This window comes from Phyllobates terribilis, unplaced genomic scaffold (genome assembly GCF_046119375.1).
Source record: "Phyllobates terribilis strain yellow unplaced genomic scaffold, ASM4611937v1 Scaffold_3__8_contigs__length_932513732, whole genome shotgun sequence".
Taxonomy (NCBI): Eukaryota; Metazoa; Chordata; class Amphibia; order Anura; family Dendrobatidae; genus Phyllobates; species Phyllobates terribilis.
This window is the reverse complement of record NW_027362763.1, coordinates 319,112,728-319,139,448: the sequence shown is the minus strand read 5'-3', so window position 1 is coordinate 319,139,448 and position 26,721 is coordinate 319,112,728. Positions and strand designations below refer to the sequence as shown.

At 42.8% G+C, this 26,721-nt stretch overlaps 1 protein-coding gene across 1 annotated transcript in view; it reads right to left on the bottom strand.

Annotated features, from left to right (window-relative positions):
* Positions 1–14,016: 14,016 nt before the first annotated feature.
* LOC141259310 (uncharacterized) overlaps positions 14,017–26,721 on the bottom strand; it is a 30,740-nt gene continuing 18,035 nt past the window's right edge. Inside the window, exon 2 of the mRNA XM_073675055.1 lies at positions 14,017–16,563. Coding sequence (XP_073531156.1) covers positions 14,780–16,555 — 1,776 coding nt within the window. The 5' untranslated portion in view covers positions 16,556–16,563 and the 3' untranslated portion in view covers positions 14,017–14,779. The remainder of the gene's footprint in view (positions 16,564–26,721) is intronic.

Below are 26,721 nucleotides of genomic sequence, written 5' to 3'. Positions count from 1 at the left end.
ACACTGCAACACTAAGTATGCGAACATGAAATTAGAATAGCATTACTGCTCTAGAAAATGGAAATAAATGAGAAATCTTAGCGCATAAATTGGCCAATTCATGTGTACCTGGTAGCCACGATAAGGCGTTTCTCGTCATACCAGGAACCTACCAATGTGAACTCCTCTCTAAGAGACATAAGGCAGTGGGGGATCAGCGGGGCACAGGAGGGCTCTCCATGGGCGTGGAGAGCAATGAATATTCATTTTTCTTAATAGCCGACACACTGGAGCCGCAGCGCGGCTCCTGATGCCGCCCTGCGGTCTGTGTGCCTGCTATTAAAGCTCATGAATATTCCCTACAACCCACTGCCATGGGATGTAGTGAATATCCATGGTCTTTAATAGTAGGCACACTGACCACAGAGCAGCAGCAGGAGCCATGCTGCGGTACAGTGTGCCTGCTATTGAACAGATTGAATGGTCACTGCTCCCCACACACACAGAGTCCCGGCGTGGGGAGCAGTGACTATTCCAGCACAGTGTCTCACACTGTGTGAGGGCACATGGCAGGGACGCCATGCGCGCCCTGCCATGCGCGGCTCACACAGTGAGAGTGTCAGCAGCAGAGTGGGACAGCGCTGGAGGAGAGAGGAGGTGAGTATGATTGTTTATTTTTTTTGTAGGCAGCGTGATGGGGGCTCAGAGGGTGCTATGCATACCAGGATGGGGGCTCAAGGGGTGCCATGCATACCAGGATGGGGGCTCAAGGGGTCCCATACATACCAGGATGGGGTATCAAGGGGTGCCATGCATACCAGGATGGGGGCTCAAGGGGTGCCATGCATACCAAGATGGGGGCTCAAGGGGTGCCATGCATACCAGAATGGGGGATCAAGGGGTGCCATGCATACCAGGATGGGGGCTCAGAGCGTGCCATGCATACCAGGATGGGGGCTCAAGGGGTGCCATGCATAGCAGGATGGGGGATAAAGAAGTGTCATGAATGCCAAGATGGGGTATAAAGGGATGCAATGCATACCAGGATGGGGGATAAAGGGGTGCCATGCATACCAGGATGGGAGATCAAGGGGTATCATGCATACCAGGATGGGGGTGAGGGCCAGGTATACCAGGATGGGATGGGGGTCACTTATACCAGGAAGGAGAGGCCATACATACCAGGATGGAGGATATTAGCAGAATTGGGGGACATTACCCCAATACCAGTGTCAGCAGCAGACCCCCTCCCCCATAACAGGGCATCATGACCACATTTTTTGCTTCCATTTTTTTCCCCTATTTTCCTCCTTTAAAACCTAGGTGCGTCTTATGGTCCGGTGCGTCTTATAGTCCAAAAAATACGGTACTTAGCGTTGCAGTGTGCTACTTTGTTAGACGCATAGATCTCCAATTCACGGCTGCCGATAGAGGAGCAGGTGACCAGACCTCCTTCAATTAAAAAGCACCTTACATGGGAAAGCTATTTTTTGCATATTCCTATACAGTCAGTGATTGGACAGTGTCAGACTATGCAGGGAAATACCTCTCTGACAAGAGGAATGGTAGCATTTAGTTGTCAATTTATTCTTTCATTTACAGAAGGCAAGTTTTGTTATTTCATAAAGAATGCAAGTCACGAGAATTGATGGGTCCTTCTTATTTTCTTTGTCTTTTTTCAACCTTTTTTTTTCTTATTTAAAAAAATGTGACCAGCACGTTGGTCAAACTTAATAATGTCCTATGTTCTGGCCGACAATGTGTGAAAATGTCCCTAATCCTGACCTGTTTACAGTCTTGGCCGAAAGTGCCAATTTGACTTTTTTTCCTCTGATTTTTTTGTGTTGTTCCAACACACACAAAGGAAATAAATATGTGTATAAGAAAACATGTGTAATTGCAATGAATTTCTGGGAGAAATTCTTCATTTTCAGAAACAATTTCAAGGGTGCAAAACCTTTTGGCCATAATTGTATTTAATAATGTCCCCCTTCCTGGCCCATATCTTGTAATAATGTTCCCCATCCAGGCCCTCATCATGTAATAATGTACTCTGTCTTAGCCCCCTCTTGTAATAATATCCTCTGTCCCGGCCCCTATCCTTTGTGACAGAGTCACTGGTGTGATATACGAGGGGAGGTATGTGTCACTCAGGTTTCTCTCCTATGTGAACTGAGACCCAAAGAATTTCTGCCAGCATGTTATATGCTGGGGGTTAACTATTTTAAAGGGTGTGGTTTTATGTGAATGACATAGAGACGGGAGGGACGTCATTCACCATACCTCCCCACAGAGTGTGGCTGAGCATGGTTTAAATTTTCAGTCCTGTTTTTTTTTCTGTGTTGTGGTCTGGAGAGGCAAGGTCTCCAGACTGGGAAAGCTTCAGCTCAGAGAGGAGTTGAAGGCTGGGACTACAACCTGTGTGGGCAAATTCCATATACATATGGATTGTGCTATCATTTATCTTTTGTTTTGTTATTTTGTCAGTAAGGCCATGTTTACTCTTGCTGGAGTTGCAGGGCTTTATGCCATATAATAAAGCCTGCAGAGAAAACCCGGTCCCTGGGTCTCCTTCCGGAAGCGGCCAAGTGAGTCGTCTTACCACAGTTGGTGTGAGAGTGCGAGCACGATTCCAGGAACACGTGTACCTGCCACAGAGATCGGTGGATGTCCTGGGTAAAGGCCACCAGCCAGCCAGAGGTGTCCGGCAGCATGGAAGAGCTCCTCAAGCACTTGCTTCAGAGCCAACAACAGCAACATCAACTGCACTTGCAGAGCCAGCAGAGCCTATTACAGCAGCACCGGGAGCTTCTACAGTAGCAACAAGAGCAGCAGTTTAGAGCCAAAAAGCACAGCAAGAGACCAATAAACTCCTGATGCAGCAGATTCAGCAGCAACAAAGGCAGATGGAACTTCTAGCGGGGGAAGTTCGCAGCAGAGGTGCCATCCCTCCCCCAACTCCAGGTGATGTCTCTTATGTCCGAAAGGCGGTAAGGCATGCGTTGCAAAAGATGACCCCAGGGGATGATGTTGAGGTATTTCTGACTGTGTTCGAAAGGGTAGCAGAACAGGAAAAACTGCCACTGGAGCAGTGGGCAGACGTGCTGGCCCCCTGTTTAACGTGTGAACCCCAAAAGGCCTACTATGACCTGACCCTACACGATGCACAAGAGTATGCCAAGTTAAAGACAGAGATACTGGCATTCTCAGGAGTGACTATGTCTGTCAGAGCACAAAGGGTCTACCACTGGGCGTATGATGGCGACAAACCCCCTCGCTCGCAGATGTTTGACTTGTTACAGCTAGTTCAGAAATGGCTGCAGCCAGAGTCTTCCTCTCCTGCCCAGATGGTTGAATGAGTGGTGATGGACAGATTCATCCATTCCCTACCCAGGCCAGTGCAGATTTGGGCTGCCCAGGGCGACTCTCGGAACACGGACGGCCTCGTGGGCCTGGTAGAGAGGTAACAAGTGGTCGAAAAATCTCTTGGGAAACCGGACATAGTAAATTCCCCATACAGGAGTACCCAAAGAGGGACGGGATCACCACATAAGGGGTCTAGAGTCACAAACGGGGGTCATCCCAATCCCACTGAAGGCCCTGCAAAGACTGCTGTGAGGGAAATGTTGACAATGTCATAATCTTGGACACATAGCCGCCCGGTGTCATATGAGGAGAGAACTTTGGGTCTGCTCAAGTTCAGGACTTGATCTTGAAGGGGGCATGGGACAATGTTACAGTCTGTAATGGGGATGCTCAAGAGCCGGGGGCAGACACCAGGTACCCACACTTCGCAGTTCAGGGGGAGTTATTGTATCAGGTGACTAAACCAAGGGGTGATGAGATAGTGTAGCAGTTATTAGTTCCAGGGCCATACCGACAGAGGGTATTAGATATGGCCCATTCACATATTCTGGGGGGACACCTGGGGGTCGAGAAGACTCAGGAGAGGACATTGAGGAGGTTTTATTGGGTGTTAGCGGGAGATCCTGAACTATTGTAGGTCCTGCCCTACCTGCCAGATAACCGCCTCCTCTTCCCACTTTCGTAGTCCTTTAATCCCCCTACCTGTGATAGAAATCCCCTTTGAGAGGATTGCCATGGACCTAGTGGTGCCCTTAGTCAAATCGACCCGGGGTCACCAATACATCCTGGTGGTCATGGACTATGTGACCCGGTACCCGGAAGCAGTACCACTGAGGAACTCGTCGAGTAGGAGCATAGCCCGGGAACTTGTCCATATATTTGCCAGGACCGGACTGCCGAATGAGATATTAACGGACCAAGGAACCCCATTCATGAGCAAGGTAATGAAGGAGCTGTGTAAAGTGCTTCAGATTACCCAGCTGCGAACCTCCATTTTCCATCTGCAGACAGACGGCCTGGTGGAACGCTTTGATAAAACCTTAAAAGCAATACTCAAAAAGGTTGTAGAGAAGGATGTTCGTACCTGCTACCATTCCTGCTCATCTCGGCAAGAGAGGTCCCACAAGCCTCTAAGGGTTTCTCCCCGTTTGAACCATTGTATGGACGACATCCACGAGGGCTCCTGGATATTGCCAAGGAAACCTGGGAAGCCGAGGTTATTCCACACCAGAGCATCATAGAACATGTCACCCAGATGCAGGAGAGAATGGCGAAAGTGAAGCCTATTGTGAAGGTGCATCTCCTCCAGGCACAAGAGGCCCAGGCAAGGGTCTATAACCGGTCAGCGAGGCTGAGACAGTTCCAGCCTGGGGATCGTGTTCTGGTGCTTATTCCCACCATCAAGAGCAAGTTCTTGGCCAAGTGGCAAGGCCCGTATGAGGTGGTGGAGAAACTCAGCGAAGTGAACTACAAAGTCCACCAGCCAGGATGAAGAAAACCGCACCAGATATATCATGTAAACTTGCTCAAGCCATGACGAGATCGGGAAACGTTGGGGGCTCCTTGTTTGGGAGCCAGTCCCAAAGCTGGGGGCACCAGCCACCTTCCAGAGGGCCATGGGTCGGATCCTCGGCCCACATAAGAAGTATGTCGCAGCCTACGTTGATGACATTGTCGTCTTTAGCCCAGACTGGGCTAGTCATCTGCCAAAGGTACAGGCAATTCTGGATGCTCTAAGGAAGGTGGGATTTACGATAAATCTGAAAAAATGTACCATTGGAAAAGAGGAGGCCAAGTACTTAGGATACGTCGTCGGGAGAGGCAAAATTAAGCCACAGGTCTACAAGATCGAGGCAATTCAGAACTGGCCGCAACCACTCTCCAAGAAGCAGGTGAGAGCGTTTCTTGGAATCGTGGGATATTACCGGTGGTTTATCCCAAATTTTGCCATGATTGCCGCACCATTAACGGACCTCCTGAAAGGCATAAAATCAACGATGGTGAAATGGTCGGTTAAAACTGAGATGGCGTTCCAACAGCTGAAGCTAGCACTCTGCACGCAGCCGGTCCTGGTCACCCCAGACTTACTAAAGAGTTTGTGCTCCAGACAGACGTCTCAGAAGTTGGCCTAGGAGCTGTGGTGTCGCAGGAGATAAATGGGGAAGGGCATCCCATCTTGTATGTGAGCCAGAAGCTCTCATCCATAGAGAAAAATTATGCCATTGTGGAGAAAGAATGCTTAGCCATAAAAGACATGCTAAGATATTACCTACTTGGCCGAAAGTTTAAGTTGGGATCAGACCATGCCCCTTTGAGATGGCTGAGGGAAAAGAAGGGTAAGAAATTAAGAATGCCCGAGTAACTAGGTGGTTCTTAGGTCTCCAAGACTTTAATTTTCAAGTGGAGCATAGACCCAAGATGTTACACGCTAATGATGATGCCCTCTCCAGAATTCCCTGCTTGGTGTCTGAAGGTGCCCAAACCCCCAGCTTTGGGCAGGGGGGGGGGATATGTGACAGAATCACTGGTGTGATATACGAGGGGAGGTATGTGTCACTCAGGTTGCTCTCTTGTGTGAACTGAGACCTACTGAATTTCTGCCAGCATGTTATATGCTGGGGGTTAAATCTTTTAAAGGGTGTGGTTTTGTGTGCATGACATAGAGACGAGAGGGATGTCATTCATCATACCTCCCCTCAGGGTGTGGCTGAGCTTGGTTTAAATGTTCAGTCCTGTTTTTTCTGTGTTGTGGTCTGGAGAGGCAAGGTCTCCAGACTGGGAAAGCTTCACCTCAGAGAGGAGTTGAAGGCTGGGACTACAACCTGTGTGGGCGAATTCCACATACATATGGATTGTGCTATAGTTTATCTTTTGTTTTGTTGTTTTGCCAGTAAGGCCGTGTTATTTAAGCTGGAGTTGCAGGGCTTTATGCCATATAATAAAACCTGCAGAGAAAACCCGGTCCCTGAGTCTACTTCCGGAAGCGGCCGAGCGAGTAGTCTTACCACAACGATAATAATGTCCCCGTCATGTAATTATGTTCCCCATTCTATAATAATGTTCCCCGTCCTGGTCCCTATCCTATAACAATAGCTATCTATCTATATACTGGAAATGTAAGGGAACCAGTCATGTCCACAAACACTAAAAACCTACAAATATGGGATTAATCTGCAGGTTAATAGCATTTTAAAGCTGCCCATTGTCTGCACTGAAAGCACATTTACTGAAAGGAAATTATCTATATTCATCCTGGCAGCCTCCGGCTTTCAGTCATAGAGGCATGCTGGCGCAGCTTCAGTCAAGACTCAGTGTACAGTGAGTGGCAGCTGTAAGCATGCCCCAACACTGACTGACAGCCGACTCAGCAGTGCATCGGTGCAGAGGCGGCTGACAGTCAATGTCCCAAAACCTGCTTACAACCCCTGTTCACTGCGTACTGAGCTGTGACTGAAGCCGCACTGGTACGCCTCTATGACTGAAGGCCGGAGGCTGCCTGGAGGAATAAAGATCATATTTTCCTGGTAGCCAAGCTTTCAGTATGGCAGCTATACATCTTTACAACGATATTAACCTGTGGATTAACCTCATATCTGCAGGTTAGTAGCATTTTGGGACATAGAAGGTTCCCTTTAAATGTCGCTTCACACTGTACAACTTCTCACAGGCACAATCATAGAAGGAGAAACAGCAATGGTGGTCTCCTGTTGTAGTGATTGGTACAGTTACAAAACTATTTAAAAGTACATGTCCTCATAACTTTATATATTCTACATCTTCATTCAATAATTCAGAGTTTGTTATTTTGGAGCAGGTGTTGTGTGCTATCCATTCATCTCTTCAGTGTTTACAGATATTACTAGGACATACAGTACCTATAATATCTTAATTGTACTATTATGCTTGTTAACGTAATTGTCCTTTATTGCCATCAACTAGCTATTATTATTATATGTTCTCAAGTCTTGCTGATGTAATCTCCCATCATGCCTCTCTCTCTCTGTGACTCCTCGTATCTTTTTTCCTCACATTCTTTTTTTCTGGTCAGTGCCATCTTGGCAAAAAGTGCATCAGAGCTGGAGAGATGATTATCCTCTTACCTCTATCCTCCAACATCCATCTTCTATCTCATCCTCATCCCTTCATCGTCCCTAGACATCTCAACATCATCATTTTGTCAATGATAAACTACCTAAAAGGTCATCCACTCCAACTTCATTCCTGGATTGGCCATCAGAAGGTGAGTATAATGTATATTTTTTATTTTATTCTTTCTTTACAGGTACTATGGTACCCGGGTCTGGAGGAGAGTCTCCTCTTCTCCAGACCCGGGTACCATCCGCACATTGAACCGCATGTTATCCGCATGTGCACATGTAGTGATGTGGATATTATGCGATTCAATGCAAGTCAATGGCAGCGAAAACGCCGCGATTCCACAAAATAATTGGTAGTGCTGCGGATTTTTCCGCAATGATAATCCGCAGCGGAAATTTCCACAGCATGTGTACAGCACATGCGGATTATCATTGGGGAACATGGCAGACCTACTAACAAGCGTTTTTTAAGCGTTTCTGCAACGGAATTGCCACTGTGGAAATGCTTAAAAAACGTATAGTGGGCACACAGCCTAAAAGACACTTTCTTTTCTCTTTTAATGTGATCAAAAACAAATGTATAAAATTGTAGTATTTTAATGTGAAGTGTATCCCAAAAAATAGTTAAATAAATAAAAGTTTTGTATGAATAAATTGATGTAATAAGATTTAATTTGTCTTCTTAAAGGAAATTGATCACCTATATTTTTTCCTAATTAAAGGAAGTCTGTCACCCATAAAACATGATTTAAACTACTTATACAGTCCTAAAGGGGACTTATCCCATATAAAACTCATACCTGCAGTACAGATTTAATTCTTTAGTTGGATAGAAAACATTTTTTGTCATATTTAAATGAGGGCTCCTCTGTGCTCCCTTGGCATGGCCAATGGCTCAGTGCACCGTTCCGTACCCTGAACCAATATGCCAAGCGTCTAAGGCCTCATTCACACGTCCGTGTTTAAACGCATACGTAAAACATTGTACTGGTGTCCTCAATTATTTGGATCAGTGTGTTATCTGTGTGTCCATTTTTACCATCAGTGTGTCATGAGGTTTTTTTTACGGATGGATAAATAAATTACAAAGCTTTTCCTAAACTTTGCAATGTTAAATGCTGTATGTACAGCACACAGATAGCACAAGGATGCTATCCATGCACTGTACGTGTTTTTCCCAGACCCAAAGGCTTGTATTGACCTTTTTTATCCACGATATTGGAAGAAAATGAACATGTCTCTGTGAGTTGCACAAAGATTATATTGGGTAAATGTAACTGTGAAAAAAACAAATACAACACGGAAGCTTGAATGAAGCCTTGCTTGATTTTCATCGCCCACTTGCTCAAAGCGAGTGCTGCCTTAATTGAGTACCTGGTCCTGCACGTCCAAACAGACACTGCATGATCTGAGCACGCACAAAGAGTGTCAGTGTGTGTGCTCTCATCCCACTCACCCGTCAACAGCGCTCACACACTGCATACAATATCACACAGTAGCGGGTGACCACTGTAGACAGAAGAATGAGAGCGTGCCCACAGTGACACAGTGTATGTGAACTCAGCTCCTGCAGTGACAATGGAGACAATCATGGCCGAGAACTCAAATCAGGCAGCGCTCGCTCTGGGCTAGTGATCACTTTCAATCAACCTGAGGGTTGCTGTGTAGAATGTTGATTGAGTGGGCAGAATGGTGCAGATTATTATGATATTTTTATTGATCTGCTATTAACAGCACTTAGAGATACAGTCATGGCCAAAAGTGTTGGAACCCTTGAAATTGTTCCAGAAAATTAAGTATTTCTCCCAGAAAATTATGGCAATTACACATGTTTTGTTATTGACATGATTATTTCCGTTGTGTGTATTGGAACAACACAAAAAAACAGAGGAAAAAGGCAAATTAGACATAATTTAACACAAAACCCCAGAAATGGGCCGGACAAAATTGTTGGCACCCTCAACTTAATATTTGGTTGCATCCCCTTTGGAATAAATAACTGCAATCAATCGCTTCCTAGAATCATCAGCAAGCTTCTTACACGTCTCAAGTAGAATTTTGGACCACTCTTCTTTTGTAAGCTGCTCCAGGTCTCTCATATGTGAAGCGTGACTTCTCCCAACAGCAATTTAAAGATTCCTCACAGGTGTTCAATGGGATTTACATCCATACTCATTGCTGGCCACTTCAGAACTCTCCAGCGCTTTGTTTCCATCCATTTCTGGGCGCTTCTTCATGTATGTTTGGGGTCATTGTCCTGCTGGAAGACCTATGACCTAAGAGGCAAACCCAGCTTTCTGACACTGGGCACTATATTGCTACCCTAAATCCTTTGGTAATCTTCAGATTTCATGATGCCTTCCAAAGGGGTTTTGTGTGAAAATTGCCTTTGTTCTGTTTTTTTTGTTTTGTTCCAATACACACAAAGGAAATAAACATATGAATAACAAAACATGCGTAATTGCAATAATTTTCTGGGAGAAATACTTCATCTTCTGGAACAATTTCAAGGGTGCCAACACTTTCGCCCCGGACTGTATGTTTTACAGCAGCTACATGGGTTATAGGAAGAAAAACTAGAGATGTACATTGACTTCCATAGGAGAGGTTTTTTAGGAATGCATGTAACATGTGCATAGGTCATTGTGCAGATAAGCTGTAACCATTACTTATCGCAAAGTTTCCGTTTATTGAGAACCTCTTTAAAAAAAGGATCACCCACAATTTTTAGAAATATGTTTAATAGAAAAATGTGATCTAAACAATAGGTCATTCTCTGATGACACATTCTTTTCAAATTTGTTTATTATGCTGATAAATTCAGAACTAGAAAATTAAACTAACTAAAACTAATAAACTAACTGAAAATTCTACAGTAAAAAAGTACAAGTTATATAGAAAAGTTATTCACTCATAGTAGTTTTTAAACAACTAACATACTGTACATAATACTGCAAATAGACAAGGTGTTCTGAGAAAAAATGTATGCTTTGGAAATCTGGTAATGTATGCCTGGACATAATTGTGCTCGTCATTTTCTTACCATTCGTATTCCTGAAAAGTGAGCTCTGTTCCAGTCTTTTGTTGTACCATGTGACCTGCACTCTGAGTGCTCACTCACATAAATGTATAACTCGGTCGAGTGCTATACAATGTTTTATTGGATAGCACTCGGACATATGTTATTCGATGGGGCAGTGCTGATCAGCATTTTTTCCTCATGCCGATTTGACACAAGAAAAAACTCATGCTGCGAGTGGTTCTGCAAATCAGACCCTGCGCATCGGACTTACACAGACACTAGTGATGAGCGAGCATGCTCGTTACTCGAGATTTATGAGCATGCTCAGGTGTTTTCTGAGTATCTTCAGAGTGCTCGGGTGTTATGTTTTAGTCACTCCATGCTCATCATTTGCGACTGTTTGACAGCTTTAATACATGTGAGGAATGCCTGATTCTTAGGCATTCCTCACATGTATTAAAGCTGTCAAACAGTCGCAAATCATGAGCATGGAGTGACTAAAACATAACACCTGAGCACTCTGAAGATACTCGTCGAGCACCCGAGCATGCTCGCCGAAAGGGTTGACAGAACATACTCGCTCATCACTAACAGACACAGACAATGGCGAAGATGGAGAAATTAAGTTCTTCATCTTGCCTGCACCTGTGCTCATGCAAGAGAATTGGATCACAGTAAACTGACGCTCGAATCAAACTCTGATAAGAGTTTGAGCTGAGCATCATTAGCATCATCAAGCTGATTCTCTTGCATGAGAGAATCGTCGCTTGTGTGATCCCGGTCTGACTCTCTAAATCACACAGCATTTTTTCTGTGGAACAGATGTCAGTTTCTCTATGCAATCCTATGAAACTCATGTAAGGGCTCTCATGGGAAAACACAGAGAAAACTGACTTCTGGTCCATACATAAAAGCCTGTATGTTTTGGCAGTCCGAGTGGGGGTCATGTGGTACAACTAAAGGACCAGAATACAGCTGATTACATGGAATACAGTGACCGGTAAGAAAATTAAAGGGAATCTGTCACCAGGATTTTGCCCCTTAATCTGAGAGCAACATGATGTTGAGATAGAATCCCTAATTCTAGCGATGTGTCACTTACAGGGATGTTTGCTGTAGTTTTGATAAAATCACTGTTTTGTCAACAGGAAATTAGCACTAGAGGACTTGTAAAACTGGTGCAATGTCCTCCATTTTCATGAGATCTGTATAACCTTGCCCCGACCACTAATTGGCAGCTTTCTGTCTATCCACAGTGCATCAGTGGTGTGAGCAGGGGTATACAGAGCTCAGCATTCAGAGAACTGGTAAATCTGCAGCAGATAAAATTGGTGATTTTATTAAAACTCCAGAAACCAGTAAAGGAAGTGATACATCGCTGAAATTAAGGTTTCTGCCTCTACATCATGCTGCTCTCAGATGAGAACCCAAAAGAAGAACACCGAACATATGGTCTAAATAAGGTCAGGAATGTAAATCATGAAGTATTAAAATACCTTTATTAGAAAAGTCCTTTGTCGGGGGGTGAAGAAGGACTCTATTCAAAATGCGCATCAGGGTGTGCGCCGCACTTAACTTGTGGAGCACACAGGTAATGCATTGTTCATACCAGTTTAATTCTTTTCTTTTCAATCCATTCAGCACATTCTACCATCTATCATGCATTTCTCCCACATTTCTTTTGGATTTGACGATTCCCTGTGTACTTTGCACCTCTAAGGTTAATTTATATACATTGGCAACAATTTATCATTCTGAGCATAGGCATGTGGTAATGACTTGAGCTCCTTATTGTTTATTTTTCTTTGGTGTGACTACTAGATATACCATTATATTTTCATCAAGAGGAATTCACATTGGAGGCATATTTTTCCAATGCAGCCTGTGCATTCATTTCTAGGCAATTTTGTATGTTATGATATTTTATAGGGATTTTTTCTGTGCATGGTCCCAGACGCATTATCCACTATATTTGTACGATCAATCATGTTTGTATGATCATTGTTTTCAATCTGTTTTGTATGTATGGGCGGGCACTCTTTTCTTTAGAGCCACCATATACCATTGCTTTTTTAATAAAGGTATTTTAACCCTCATGATTTACAGTCCTGACCTTATTTAGACCATGTATTCTGTGTTCTTCTTTTGGGTTCTCAGTTCTATTCCGAATGGTCTGCCATTCATCCTTCCAAGCAAATATATATCACCACTTTTCCACACGGGTTCATATATCCCTTTAAGCTGATGTATAAGATTTGCAACATTAAGTATGTGTTCATTCTGCTCTCAGATGGGGTAACAAAAACCTGGTGACAGATTCCCTTTAACAGCACAAAAGTGTTTATTACCAACAGATGAAAATATACATTATTTTCTGGGAGTGCATCTTCAAAAATAAACATTACCACCCATAACATAAAAATAACTGTGTAAGAGTAAATCAGAAGTTAGAGCAGAAGTGATTATACATATTTTACGTACAGAGCCATTTTGCAAAAGTGACAATAGGAAGTCCAGTCATATTGGTTATTAACTTTCTTTTAACTAGTGGTATAATTGCTATTATATTATTAAAGGGATTGTCCACTACTAGGACAACTCCTTCTCATTCGCCATGTTTGGCACTGTTAAAATAAAAAAGCTTATTCTCACCTCCTGTGCCGGCATTATTCAAGCAGTGTCGGTACTCGCATTCCGGGGGTTGACGTGAGGTTGTTATGACCTGCCAACCCCGCACCCAGTCAGAGTTGTCTTCACTGTTCCCGCCTTCAGACGTACTAGAGTAATCAAAGGGAATCGAGAGCTGCGACTGTCGCTCAACTCCTGTTACTTATACGTCTGAAGACAGGAACAGTGACGCCAGCGGTGATTGGGCGCAGCGCTCATGTGTCATAACAACCTCATGTGAGCCCCAGAAACGCAAGTGCCGACACTGCAGGAACGGCGCCAACACCGGAGGTGAGTATAACCTTATTTATTTTAACAGGACCATACATGGGGAATGAGAAGGGGTTATCCAAGAACTTGACAATTCCTTTAATTCAACATTCTGGGCTAGTTACAATTATATGTAGTCATTAGCTTCTGAGATGCTGACGTAGATCACAAGAAGAATGGCTTTTCTTTCTGTTGTTGTTTTTGCAAAGATGGCTAAACACAACAAAGCATTATCTCAAGGTCTCTATAAGTAGAAAAACAAATTTTCCCGAGATTGTGCCATTCTGGAAAACGTATTTACATTTATTTACTAAAGTATTTCCATATATATTATTTACTTTAAAATGAATGGCTCCGTCCATCAAAAACTGCAGAAAATCTGTATTTTGGGGATAATTTTTATTGCCCACTTTTTTGAGCCTTAGTTAACATGTAATAATGCCAAATAGCCTGCAGCATGAAAATACAAAAATACAGTAGTGTCAGACTACAATTCTTATGCTTTTATACCATTCTCAGTTGTAATAAATATAAACAAGTATATGTCATGTTTGTAGACAACTAACTGTAATTTTACGCTTATGTTGTTGGTACACAATATCCTGCTAATTGGTATATTAGATTTTTGGGTATTTTTTGGGCAGGGTTCACATATATCAATCACATCAGGATCAGATTTTTTTCGCCTCTTGTAAAAAGGTATAAATTTTTATTTGGCTTTTTCCCCATTTATCTACACATGGTCTAGGGCACCTGCGTGACACAACTATGGATGCAACTGGATAGGAACCATTGCAAATAATGTGATAAGTTCCTCCATCAGTTTTCATCCTGCGTTTTTGTAATACGCCAGATGGAAACAGCGACATGGTGCCGGCCCCATGCAAACCCAGCCTTAGTAATAGGTAGATTATGACTCAAAAATGTTTAAATACTGAAATATTCACAAGATTGACCTTCTATAGTTTATGTTTTTTACATGGAAATGAAATAAAATCACCCCAAGTCTTAAGAATATTAAAATCCACCCAAAAAATATTTCTTCATTATTTTGTATGAGAGCATATACGATGCTCACAATGAACCTGCAGTAGTACCAACTGTGAGAAGAATGTGTTGAGTCTTTTTCCTTTGCAAACATCTTTGTAGTTGAACATATTGGAAACTTTATGCAACTCCTATTATACATAGAGTGGAATTTACTTTGACCACCTTTGTGCATACTAAGTCATGTGAAAAAATAGGAAATGTTGGCTGAGTTAAGATCCATTGGACAAGGATCCATTAACTTCCAATGAAGTCAAATATACTGAAGCAATCTTAAAACAGTGCTTCTATTGAAAATGTCCCAGTGATTAAATGTGAAGGACTAACGCCTTCATGCTTGATTCTGCTGCTTCATTCTCATCAGTACCACATGGTTCTTCTTTTTCCTGTGATATAGTACACAGGCAATAACTGTACAAACAACTGCTATGCAACACAAAACAATTATTGCAATAACTACTCCGACCATCTTGCTTCCACCGTGTTCTTTTTCATCAGTAATTATGTCTTCGTCTGTGGCATCCACAATATCATAGTCATTTTTGTTATCAATTGCGTCATCAGATTGTGTTGTCATGGAAGTGGTTGTGCTGCTAATTTGTTTGAGGTCTTCAGAAGTTTGGATTGGTACTTTAGTACTAATTTCTTCATAAATAGATGTTGTTTCATCCATTTCTGGTGCTACTGTGGATGTCAAAGATAATAGTTGCTCTTCATTAAGCTCAGCTATGGGTGTTCCTATGAAGGGAGAGTTGGCACACACAAGTTGGCTTTGGTTTCCAAGTTTTACCAAATTGTTAGCAATCCAATTCTTGAAAGGAAGAATGTGATGGTCGCATTTCCATGGATTACTGAAAAGTCTGACTTCATTTACATGTTCTAGAGTTTCAAAAATTTCCTGTGGCAGATACTCTAGAGAATTGTTTTGCAGTTGTATGGTCACTAAAGAATCCATGTTTCTAAAGACTCCTTCAGGAAGATGTTTAATCTTGTTACTATGAAAAGAGATGTTTTGCAGCTTGGACAGGCCCTGGAAGACATCTTCATTTATAGTGGACAGTGCATTGGTATGAAGGGAAAGTTCCAGGAGTTCATCTAATCCATTGAAGGCATTTCTAGAGATAGATTGGATTTGATTTCTGGATAAAATCAACAGTTGTGTTTGTGTTAGATTGGAGAAGGCATTATCCACAAGTTCTTGAAGATCATTATCATATAACCAGAGTTCTGTTAATTTTGGCATCTGCCCAAACACTCCTGGGGAAATGTGTTTTATGGAATTTTCAAATAAAGTTAGTTTGGACAGTTCTGGTAAATTCACAAATAATCCTTGGGGCAACGATGTGATCATGTTATTTGATAAGTATATTTTCTGTAAATTTGGGTTGTTGGAGAACATGTCAGCAGATATCTGACTTATCTGATTACTTTGCAATGCAACTTCTTGTAGACTTGTAAGTGTTTTCAGTAATCCCTCAGGGACGTCCTTTAACTGATTTTCATATGCTCGAAAGATTTCAAGTTTAGTGACTTTATCTAAAGTTCTTGAGTGTAGACGTGTAATATAATTTTTAGCTAAATTCAGCTTTAAAAGTCCATTCACCTGATCAAATGCTCCCCGTGGTATGGACCGGAGCCTGTTTCCTAATAAGCTGAGATCCCGCATACTAACTAGTGGAGTAAATAGTGATAGGGGAATCTGACCAATCTGGTTGTTTGCCAGAACAAGTGTTTCCAGCTTGGATAGGTCTTTAAATAAACTTTCAGGCAATTCTTGTAGTTTATTGTTGGCCAAACTTAAATAACGGAGGGAAATAAGGTTGTTGAATGCATTAGGACCAATCACAGATAGTTCACTTTTTTCAATTCTCAGAATTAACAGAGATGTCATGTTTTCCAAGACACCATCTTCGATTTCAGAGACTTCAGTGTTTATGATCTGAAGGTTTCTGGTGTTCTGAGAGATAGAACGTGGAACTTCAACAATATCTGCTCCAAAACAGTCTACCTGGCCAGCTCGAAGGCATCTGCATTCTTTAGGGCACTGGCTGTAGGTTTGATGAATCATAAGGAAAAGCACAATCCCAATGAGATGACTGGTCCACATTGTGACACCTAGAATAAAAGGGAAAGTGTTACATTTTGTTTATTATTTGATCTTATCCCAAAATAAGGAAACGTTCTGATACGATGCTTAAAAATGCAGGCATTGCCTAAAACTAATGTAACAAATCAGCACAACACACTTTGTCTATTACACAAAAGAAAAAAAGTCACACTGGTTGTTGCTAAATTTTGCAATTCTGAAATGAAAAGAGATTCAGATATCTGCCATTGATGCAGTCAGGACTAGGTAATTAGCCTTGCGGACTGTGCTGATTCTTGCCCCCATTATACCGGTAAGTTGGTGTTACATAAACAGCATGGCAGTGTCTATGCTGCTTCTGTAACTTGCTTGTCAAATTAGCCTTACTATTTATGAATTGCAAATTTACATCATATATATTGCACTTATTGTGAGAGCTTCATTAATATCTCCGCAGAGCAGCTCTTCAGCATTTATAGCTGACTCAATGTCTGTGCAATATCTGTACAAAGTGTCTTCCGATTACTTTAATTTTTAGAAGTGTAGTTATTATACAAGGCAAGGAGAAATGACCCATCCCACTTCATTATAGAACCTCACTAACTATTAAGGCTTGTTGTGATGGCAAATTTGTCAATTGTTTCCAAGTATGACTAACATAATGGCAAATAAAGATTGGACAAAAGTAGGGGATAAACTCTATGATAAGTGCAAGATGTGTAATGATATTCCAGGAATATACAATAATATGAGCTACAGAATAAAAAAAATAAAATGGCAGCCTACCACTTTTCATATGCCTTATTAATTCTGATGTATTTTTCCTTCCAAAAACAGCACCACTTTTGCTTATAGGCTGTATCTAGTATCGTGACTCCTCTCCCTTCACTTGATTTTGGCTTAGCTGCAATAAGCTCATAAGTACGGAGTACATGTGGCACTGTACCCTGAAAAGAAGTCCTGTTTTCTTATTAAATAACCTTTTTGGACCCCCAAGACATCACATGAGAGGAAAACACACAAAGTTGGTTTTGTTTTGTTCTGCAGGTGGTGTATGTTATTGAAGGTCAGCCCCATGTACTTCACTGACGCCAAGCTGCAATACCAAGCACAACCTATGGATCAATGTTGCCCTGTTTCTGCAAGAAAGCAGCTCTGTTTTTCTAATCCTAGACAAACCCTTTCATGTGGGCATCATAGTGAGAGGTCCCCTTGGTCAGAACCCTTACTATAAGCACATAGTGGAACCTCTGCAACAAGACACTCCCGTTCCCATTATGCATTACACGATTGTTCAATCATTTTCAGTAGCGGATACAGACATAAGACGGCCTCTGTGCTAGAACAATATATGGTCCCTTTGCAGTCCAATACCTCATCATAATGGACATTTCCCTCTTCTTTTAAGGTGTAATTGGGCCCCCTAACATTTTGGGCCCCTGTGTAGCTGCATAGGTTGCACCAATGATATGTCCGCCGCTGTGCATGTATCACGGGTGTGTCAGGTTTGACAGACAGTCATTCTGGATCCGGCTGTAGAAGGTCGCTGCCCTTGGCTTGTAGACACCTTCTTGATTCTTTCATCATCCCTCCCTCTCTAGGACCCAGCAGTGATCTCCACCTTCTCCTGCTAATTAACACACCCTTGCTGGATCTTTAAATACAGTCTTTCTCCAGAGAGTTGCTGGTAATACAGTTAATTCCTCTGTTCAGGTCTGGAATTCTAGCAGTCGGCTAGATTCTCCTTGCAGTTCCCTTGTGGATTGTAGTCATGATCTCTCTGGTGTCTTCTCAAAGCTAAGTGTATCCTTTCGTCTGTTTTCCCTTTATGTTTAGTTGTAGTGGGGCTGACTAGTGCTCACCCCTCCCCCTCCCTACCTGGGGCCTAGCTCTAGGGACAACCAGGGCTAAGGTATCCTGCTCGGCGATAGATGCGGAACCTATTTAGGGATGATAGGGGACTCAAGGAGTTAAGGCGTTATTAGATCTGCTTAGGGGTCTTCACTCCCCCTTTCCCTAGTTGCTGGGCTTCCACCCTGTTCCTGTCGTCGTATGCTGAGTTCTTCCCATACCTAGCATGACAGTATGGGTGTAATACAAGTAATATATGCAATAGAAATGAGCAGCAGGAAAAGCTTTCCCTGTAATAAAATCCAATCACTGGGTTAAGAGAAGTCAACTCCATGGCAAATGTTAATTAGATGCTTACAACAACCAATTACATTCAAACTTATATGATCTAATTGGTTACTATAGCTAACGCTGCCATTTTCATATGGTCAAGTTTTCCTGTAAATGGCCAATGGTACTTCAACTATCTGAATTATGTAAAGGGAATTAATAAACCAGCTCATATACTGGACTCAATAGGAACTAAAGGAAAATATACAGGCAGATTTACTAATCCTTTTTAATATATTGACAGCGTAAATGTAGACTGGGGACGGTTTCACACATCCATAAAACATGGATCGGTCTCACATCAGAAAACCCAGCCCAACCTGATCTGAGCTGTTTCATAGACATAAATGAAGTTGGTTGTTTAGGGTGGGACACGCAGAGGTCCGTTTCAAGGACGTGTGATGTTTCAAGGACTAAATAATCTGAAAATTCACCACAGTGGCTCACACTGGATCATAAATATGGTGCATATTTAGACACTTTTTTCTAATTTTACACCATCTATTTGTTAGCTTACTTTTAGACTACTAGTGGACACAGACAGAAGAAAGCCTCCATGCTAGAACGGTATAGGGGTCCTTTGCAGTCCAATAGCTCCTCTTAATATGCAATTCCACATGCTATGGAGATGGAAATGGGTCCCCTACCTCTTGGGCCCCTGTTTGGCTGCACAGGTTGTACCCTTGATATGTCCGCCCCTGTTTTAGACCAGTTTTGTGTGCCACATATTGGAGCATCAAAAGTCACTTTCCTCGAAAGCCACACGCACTTCAATAAGCCATATCCCCTTTTCAGATGTGCGGCAACCATTGTTTTAAACATGTAATAAATACTGTAGGGGGTGAAGTATTTTTTGCGCGAAATTGTCCAGAGTTTAGGGTGTGCACACTTCTGCTCCATTCTTTTTTTCTTTTTTGAGAGAGTAATACACAAATAATGTAATATGGTATCAATCTCATACAAATTGCAGCCAGTATGTGCCTTATCTGTGGGCTCAAAATATTCGCTATCTCCAGGAAACTAAGTTATGTTGTCTCAGTCATGTCAGACAAGCTCTGGGAAGAGAGAGGAAATAAAAACAAGACTAATGCCGGCCACATGTGTCTGAGGCTTCAACTTCCAGCTGCGTTCAATACAGACATCTTTATTCTTTCAAGATATAAATAGAGCGGGATCAGCCAACGTGTAGCACGTGATAAGGATTAGATGTCCTTAATGTGCTGCTCCGTGCATATATCATTGATGGAAGTCTCTTGTTTTACATTGTTTTGGTGTTACTTCAGATCCTGATCCAATACTCACCACAGGTTCATCCAAGGACTAACAATGCTATGAAATACGGTACATATCTAATAGAGATATTACTTATGATGTGTTAGATATTATCGACTATGGACAGCAATACATTTCTGTTTTATAGTAATAACTGATTTAGGCTAGTATTAAACAGTCAAGAGATTGTATTTCTCGAGCCATGAAAATGTTGAGGTTCTAAAATCTCAGTTTCCGGATACGAGGCAGGTATATCCATGTGTCACAGTTGTAAAAGTGGACTAAGGGCACGGTCACACGTGACTTGCACTATTTTTATCAAACTGCTGATACAATTTTCCATTGTAATTATTGTTCTTTTAAACTCTTTAATAAATATTTTTTTACCCTGGGTTCAAACAATGATCTGCATACCATAATGGGCTATCATCTGAATACTCGAAAATCAGTATTCAGATATTGCTGATGTCATGAATTTCAATAAAACAAAAAGAGTCCAAAATTGAATTGCTGTACTCTATTTGACCTCCTTTCTGGAAATAAGTCCAAAGTTTTTACACCAAAGGTTATTCAGATGGAAGTAGTCAACGGAGTGCTAAGCAAGGATGAGGACATGGTGTGAATTCCGATAGACCCCATGCACATTAAATAAATGTCAGCCAAAACCACCAATTTATGTAGGATTGGCCTGCTATCAAAAGTGCATTGGGAGCCTCCCCACTGTGCCCAACAGACTATGTTAGGGAACATAAGGTTCATGGTGTTGGAACTTAATTGATAATTCTGGCTGCAGCACTATCACAGAGAACATAGGAATCCTTGGCCAAGGGTAGTATTCCTGTGTATGGGGGAGTCAGGAGAGATACTTGTCAGCCAAACAATAGTTCAGTCAACAGTTACCTAATGTGTACGACTATCTTTAGGCTGTTGTCACACACTATACAGCAAATCATTTGTTGGCCCATATTGATACACCCCACAAGAGGACAATGGTGATCAGACTCAACAATAAAATATGGATCATGTTTTTTGGGGGGTAATTTATATGGGCACACATTTCCTAACATCATGTAAATATAATCAATTTACTCACTGTACTGATTTATTTCCATCACGTCATAAGCAAATAATTGACCACAATCACATATGCCTTCTCTATGGCCAACACCCCTATGACAAAGGGAGTGACAATTTACGTATACATTTCTAGGAGGAATGACAAAGGATTACAGAATAATAGAGAAATGTCACAATACAGAGTTCCAAGTAAAGATGCTCCTAAATTTTTATATTACAAGGTATATTTCTTCTGCCTCAGATGGAATGTGACGGCTGCAACAATTTACCACCCATCGGATGTCGATGCCAATAAACCAATGGGGGATGCAGTACGGAGTGAGGTAGAGAAGCACCAGGCTGGGAGATGACTATAGGTTATTTTTTTCTTTTATTGCACTGGGGACAACCCCATGTCACATTAGGAATAGAATCCGAACTACTCAGTAGAGATATGAGAAACTTTAAAGGGTAACCGCTAGTGTTGAGCGAGTATGTTTCATTAACTCTTTCGGCGAGCAAGCTCGGTTGCTCGCTGAGTATTTTGGCGTGCTCTGCTTTTTTTTTTTTTAACTGTCACTGCATTTGTTAGACAGCTGTAACACATGCAGAGATTGACTGTTCGACAGTCAATCTCTGCATGTGTCACAGCTGTCTAACAGCCATGACTCTTGCAGCTGCTGCGATAGTAAAAGAAATGCCGAGCACGCCTAAATACTCGGCGAACATCCGAACGTGCTCGCTGAAAGAGTTAATGAAACATACTCGCTCAACACTAGTAACAGCACTTTCAAGTACTTTTTCAGAGTAAATTGTCCTGTGTGTGTATATGAGGTAAAATCACTATATCTCTATAGCTAGTCATTATAAGACTTCTGCATTTTCACTACTTTTCCACCTCAGAAGGTTCTATCTCTAATTGCATTTGACTGAGATGGTGGTAGGAGACTAGCTGCTATGATATCTCTCATACACAGCACATACACAAATGGATTCTCGCTCTTCATTCCTTAGTTATCACAAGCTGTAGAGGCATGGAAGCCGTAGAGGCATGGAAGAAATTATACAGCAGTACTCAGTAGTGTAAATTTGAATCCAGCTCTGGGCGGTGAGGTAAAAGACTTGTTGGAAAGCTCTGCACAACCTTTCTGTTTTGCCCTGTGTCTTTTCTCACTATGCTCCTTACTTCTTTCCCCCTCCTCCAAAGAGTATAGTGGGCTGTGTCACATGACACCACGTTGTTCTGGCAGCCCATCTTGTGTGAGCAAGTTGGATCTGAGCTGTTTTACCAAAGTGGATGGTGAATTCTGGAGGCAGGAGGAGAGAGGAAGAAATGGCTCAGATGTTGGGAAGGAAGCAGATTTCTCTGATAAGATATACTACAAAGTTTCTCTTAAGTGGGAGACCCTGTTTATAATTCATTTTCAAAGCAATAACTGTATTCTGGCAGATGGACTTGTCGTTCCCTAGAATGTTCTGTATCTGGAAAGTGTCGATGGTTGTGTTTGTCTTAGATGACTTGGTTCTCAGTTACTGCAAAGTGAAAGATAAAGAGCTTTAACAGAACAGGTTAAAACAGCCATGTCTCCATTCCAAATAAAAAAAACGGAAAGACTTTCCACTACAGTGGAACATTTCCATTCAAACAGTGTTTCCGCATTACCCATTTCAGTGGTTAGACTGCATTTCTTAGCTGCCAAGTTTATGATTTTAATTCGGTTACCGTGTTCAGCAGAAAGTTAAGGCAGCCCATTTCAAAATAAAATCTTGAAGAGGGTTGGAAACTTTACCTCCACATTCTTAGGAACAGTATGTTCTTAGTGATTTCATAGGGAAATGGATTTATTTCAAGTACTCAAGTACAATATATACTTTTCATTGCTTATAAAAGGTTGAAATATTCCAAAGCAAACTAAATGGGTATATGTGTCAAGCAAGGTGTGGGAAAGACTAAGTGCAACACGAAGGGAAAAGGTGAAGGGAGCCCAGACACTAGGGAAAGGGGGGAGTGGAGACCCCTAGGCAGATCTAATAACACCATGTCTCGCCTATCATCAGTATATTGGTTCCTCACCAATTGACACACAGGAACCTAAGCCCTGTATCTCCCTAGCGCTTGGCCCTGGATAGGGAAGGGGGGATGAACACTAGTCAGTCCCCACTAACAACTAAAGGCAACAAGGGAGACAAACACAGGGGAAAGTAACCTAGCTTGAGCCGATTTCAGAGAGATTACACCAAACATCCTCCTAGCACCAGAGAGGAAGTAAGCAGACTGCAATAGCTCCAAGCCTTCTCAAGGAAACATGTGAATATCACTGGCACCTCCCTGTAGCAAAAAAAAAGTATTTAAACACCCAGGCCTGGGTTTCAATTAGCAGGAGGGAGGTAGCCGCTGGGTCCTAAAGTGAGACAGATTTAAGAAGGTGTTTGCAATGTCAAACGAAGAGATCTTCTGCAACCAACTGCAGGATGACTGTCTGTCACATCTGACACACTCGTGACAATATATATATATATATATATATATATATATATATATATATATATATATACACACACACACATATGTATGATATATATAGATATAATTTGCAATCTTTAAGAGAATGCTTGGTGCACCACTATGGATCACATCAGACTTGTTAAGCATTTGACCACTACACTTTTAAGTGAAAAAGCTATGCTACAGAATTTGCTGAGCTGCAGCACAATTCTGCTGTAGCGCACTACTGTAGTTTCATTGGATATATCTGTATGTGCATGTGTGTTTAGAATTAAATACAGGAATGTTTCAACAATCTCTTTTAGTAAATAATTATTTCCCATAAAACCTCTGATGTTTCTTTGTGTTCTGATATTCCTTTATTATTCCTCCTGGAAATGCATAAATAAATGGACACCTGGATGTTACCAATTTTCTTGTCCTTAAAGCACAGCCCTACTTACAATAGAAATAGCACAATGTATGAATAAAAATAAAAGTCGCACCAAAATTGGCATTTTACAGGGAATACAGATTTTTACTAAATCCGATATGTCAGAACTAGAGCCGACAGATCCATATTATATGCAGATTAAAAGGGATCTTTTTAGGGTAGATCATCAATATTAGATCAGTGGGGGTCTTATACACAATACCCCCACTGATCAGCTGTTATCATGTCATGCTGTGGCTGGATGTACACAGTGTATGGAGTCACATCATCACAGCTCAGTACACTGTGTAGTGATCATTCTTGATACTACTGAAGTGAATAGGAGTTGAGTTGCAGTACTCTAAAATGGTGTTCCAACTCCGTACAATGTTTACAAGCAGCTGCCGCGAGACCTGCTAACAGCAGATCAGTGGTGCCAGTTCTGGATGCTCAAAAAATCCATTAAAAAACTCTGTCTCCCATTACATTACTGTTTTGGGCGATAACTCCCTGTTGCGTGAGTATCAACACATCAAATGTGTGTAATTATTTCAGTGGGCAGAAATGTAGAATTCACCTTGTTTTTGGAGACATTATTTTACTTGCAAGGCAATGGATATGGGGAGATTCTTTCACACACATTTTGACACATCCAAGGGTCCGCCACACCCAGATCATGCTGCATTTGGATAAAAGAGACAGGACCCCAAAATGTATCTGACGCGCCCCCTGGGCCTCTGTTGTGTAGCGTTGCGCACGCGGGGACTACCCGGAGCCGGATCTGATAGGGGTAGTAGTCCTCGTGGCGACGATCCGGTCCGTGCCCAGGGTGTCAAACCAAGTGGCAGAATTTAGTAGAAGATGTTATAGTGTTTGACTACGCCACCCGTTGAATGCGGTTATGAAGCCGCCGCTGCAGGGCAGACCGCTGAGACCGGTGGTACAGTTGTGCAGCGTGGATAGTATAACCCCCAACGGGAGGGGTATGGCCTCAGGGCAGCGGACGCGGATGATGGGGATAGCAGAATTGCACGCGGGCACCAGGAACCACTCAGAGACGGTGCGGTGTAGTTCAGGGTCTTTACTGGTGGCAAAGGTAGACCCTCCCGGGAGTACTGGCTAGCGATCGGGGTCTGGTCAGTCTGTGAGCAGATAGGATCTCCCCCGGCCAGGCGGAGTTGTAAGCCTCCCCAACTTATTGTACTCTCCCTGGCTACCTTGCTAGAAGCGGGTAAAAGTAGCCCACGTCCCTGAGTGTACCGTGTGGTGCTCACCCGTATGGCCGGTGACTCGGGGCCTTCTGGTAGCCTCCGCTCCACAACGGCGGTGCTGGTCCCTTGCGTGTGACCGTGCCTTCGGGTTTCTTGGCCAGAGGACCTGAAATCCCCTGCCGGTTGGTTTCTGCTGCTGGGTATGGATCAGTCCCCACAGCCTCGGACTCCGTGTCCGGTGAGATCTCTTCAGTCAGGACGAGCTCTACAGCTTCCAGTCTCTGACCCCTTTTATCACTGCTCCCACAGAGCTCCTGATTTTGCTCTCCCTGTATCTGCTCCACTCCAGACCAGACTGTGTCTCTGTCTGGGACTCCTCTTCTTCCTCTAACCCCGCCTCAGCCCCAGTTTATATAGGGGAAGTTCTTCCCCTCCCAGGACTGGGCAGGAAGTGTTGCATGCTTAGGGTTCCTGACCAGGAGACCTCCCACCTGCTCTCAGACGTAATATTGCTATTACTGTGGTAACCAGACCCCTGGGGTGCCACATTCCCCCCTAGTAAAATTTAGTACTCCGGGACTAAACATATTTTTGAAAACATAACAGGGTATAAACAGGAACAATACAATAAGGAAAAACACGTTAGGGTGGTCACGGCGTGTCCGCAACCGGGTGCAGTTTTTGAAGCAATAAGGGTGTCCATTTCACCAAAGAACAGGGAGCCGTAACCAGGTGGGGGTCTGTCCTACCCCGAGTCTTTAGCAGTCTTAGTCCATTCCTGGGTTACGCTCCAAACATATATACAAAGAATTCCGGTTAATCCACAAAAGACACCTATAAAATAACTGGAAAAACATAATTATTTACAAGCAACAGTAAACAGGTAAATACCAATAAAACAGTCTGAACACTTTAGATCCTCCAACGTACTGGCAACTGGCCTCTAGTGGCCCTAGTAGACCTACGGAGCTTACTGACCGGTCCTAAGCTACAGGGTGTAGGAGCTGTCAAAGGTAAGCTGGGCAGCTGTCTACGGGTTCTTTGGCTCACTAGGGGCACGGCAGGCTCACTATAAGCAGAGGGTCGATTCTCCTGGTCTGCTTGTGTGGGGTCTTCTGCCTCCTGGACCGGCTGCTCTTCCAGCTCTACCTGTTTTTCCGTAGGCACTTGGGATGCTGGCTGGAGGAAGGTGAGGACGGGTACCACAATAGCGCCATTTACTTGTGTCCAAGACCGAGGGAAGTCTCCGAGTACAGTACTGACCATTTCTTCCCTTCCCTCTGCGGGTCGAGGGTTTTCTTGATCTTCTTCAGGGTTTCGTAGCTGCTCGGGACACTTCTTCAGGTGATCTCGGGAGACAATGGCTGTGGTTTCTCCTCCATCCTTACTGATTGTGCAGATTTTTGGGTTTTCATGGCTTGATGGCAGTACTAGCTGCTGTTTGAGCCGTTAAGTCCTTGACGGGGACTACAACCAAGAACCGGGAGTAGTGATCCACGATGGTTAACGCATAGACGTAGCCACTTCTGCTGGGGGTCAGTTTTACATG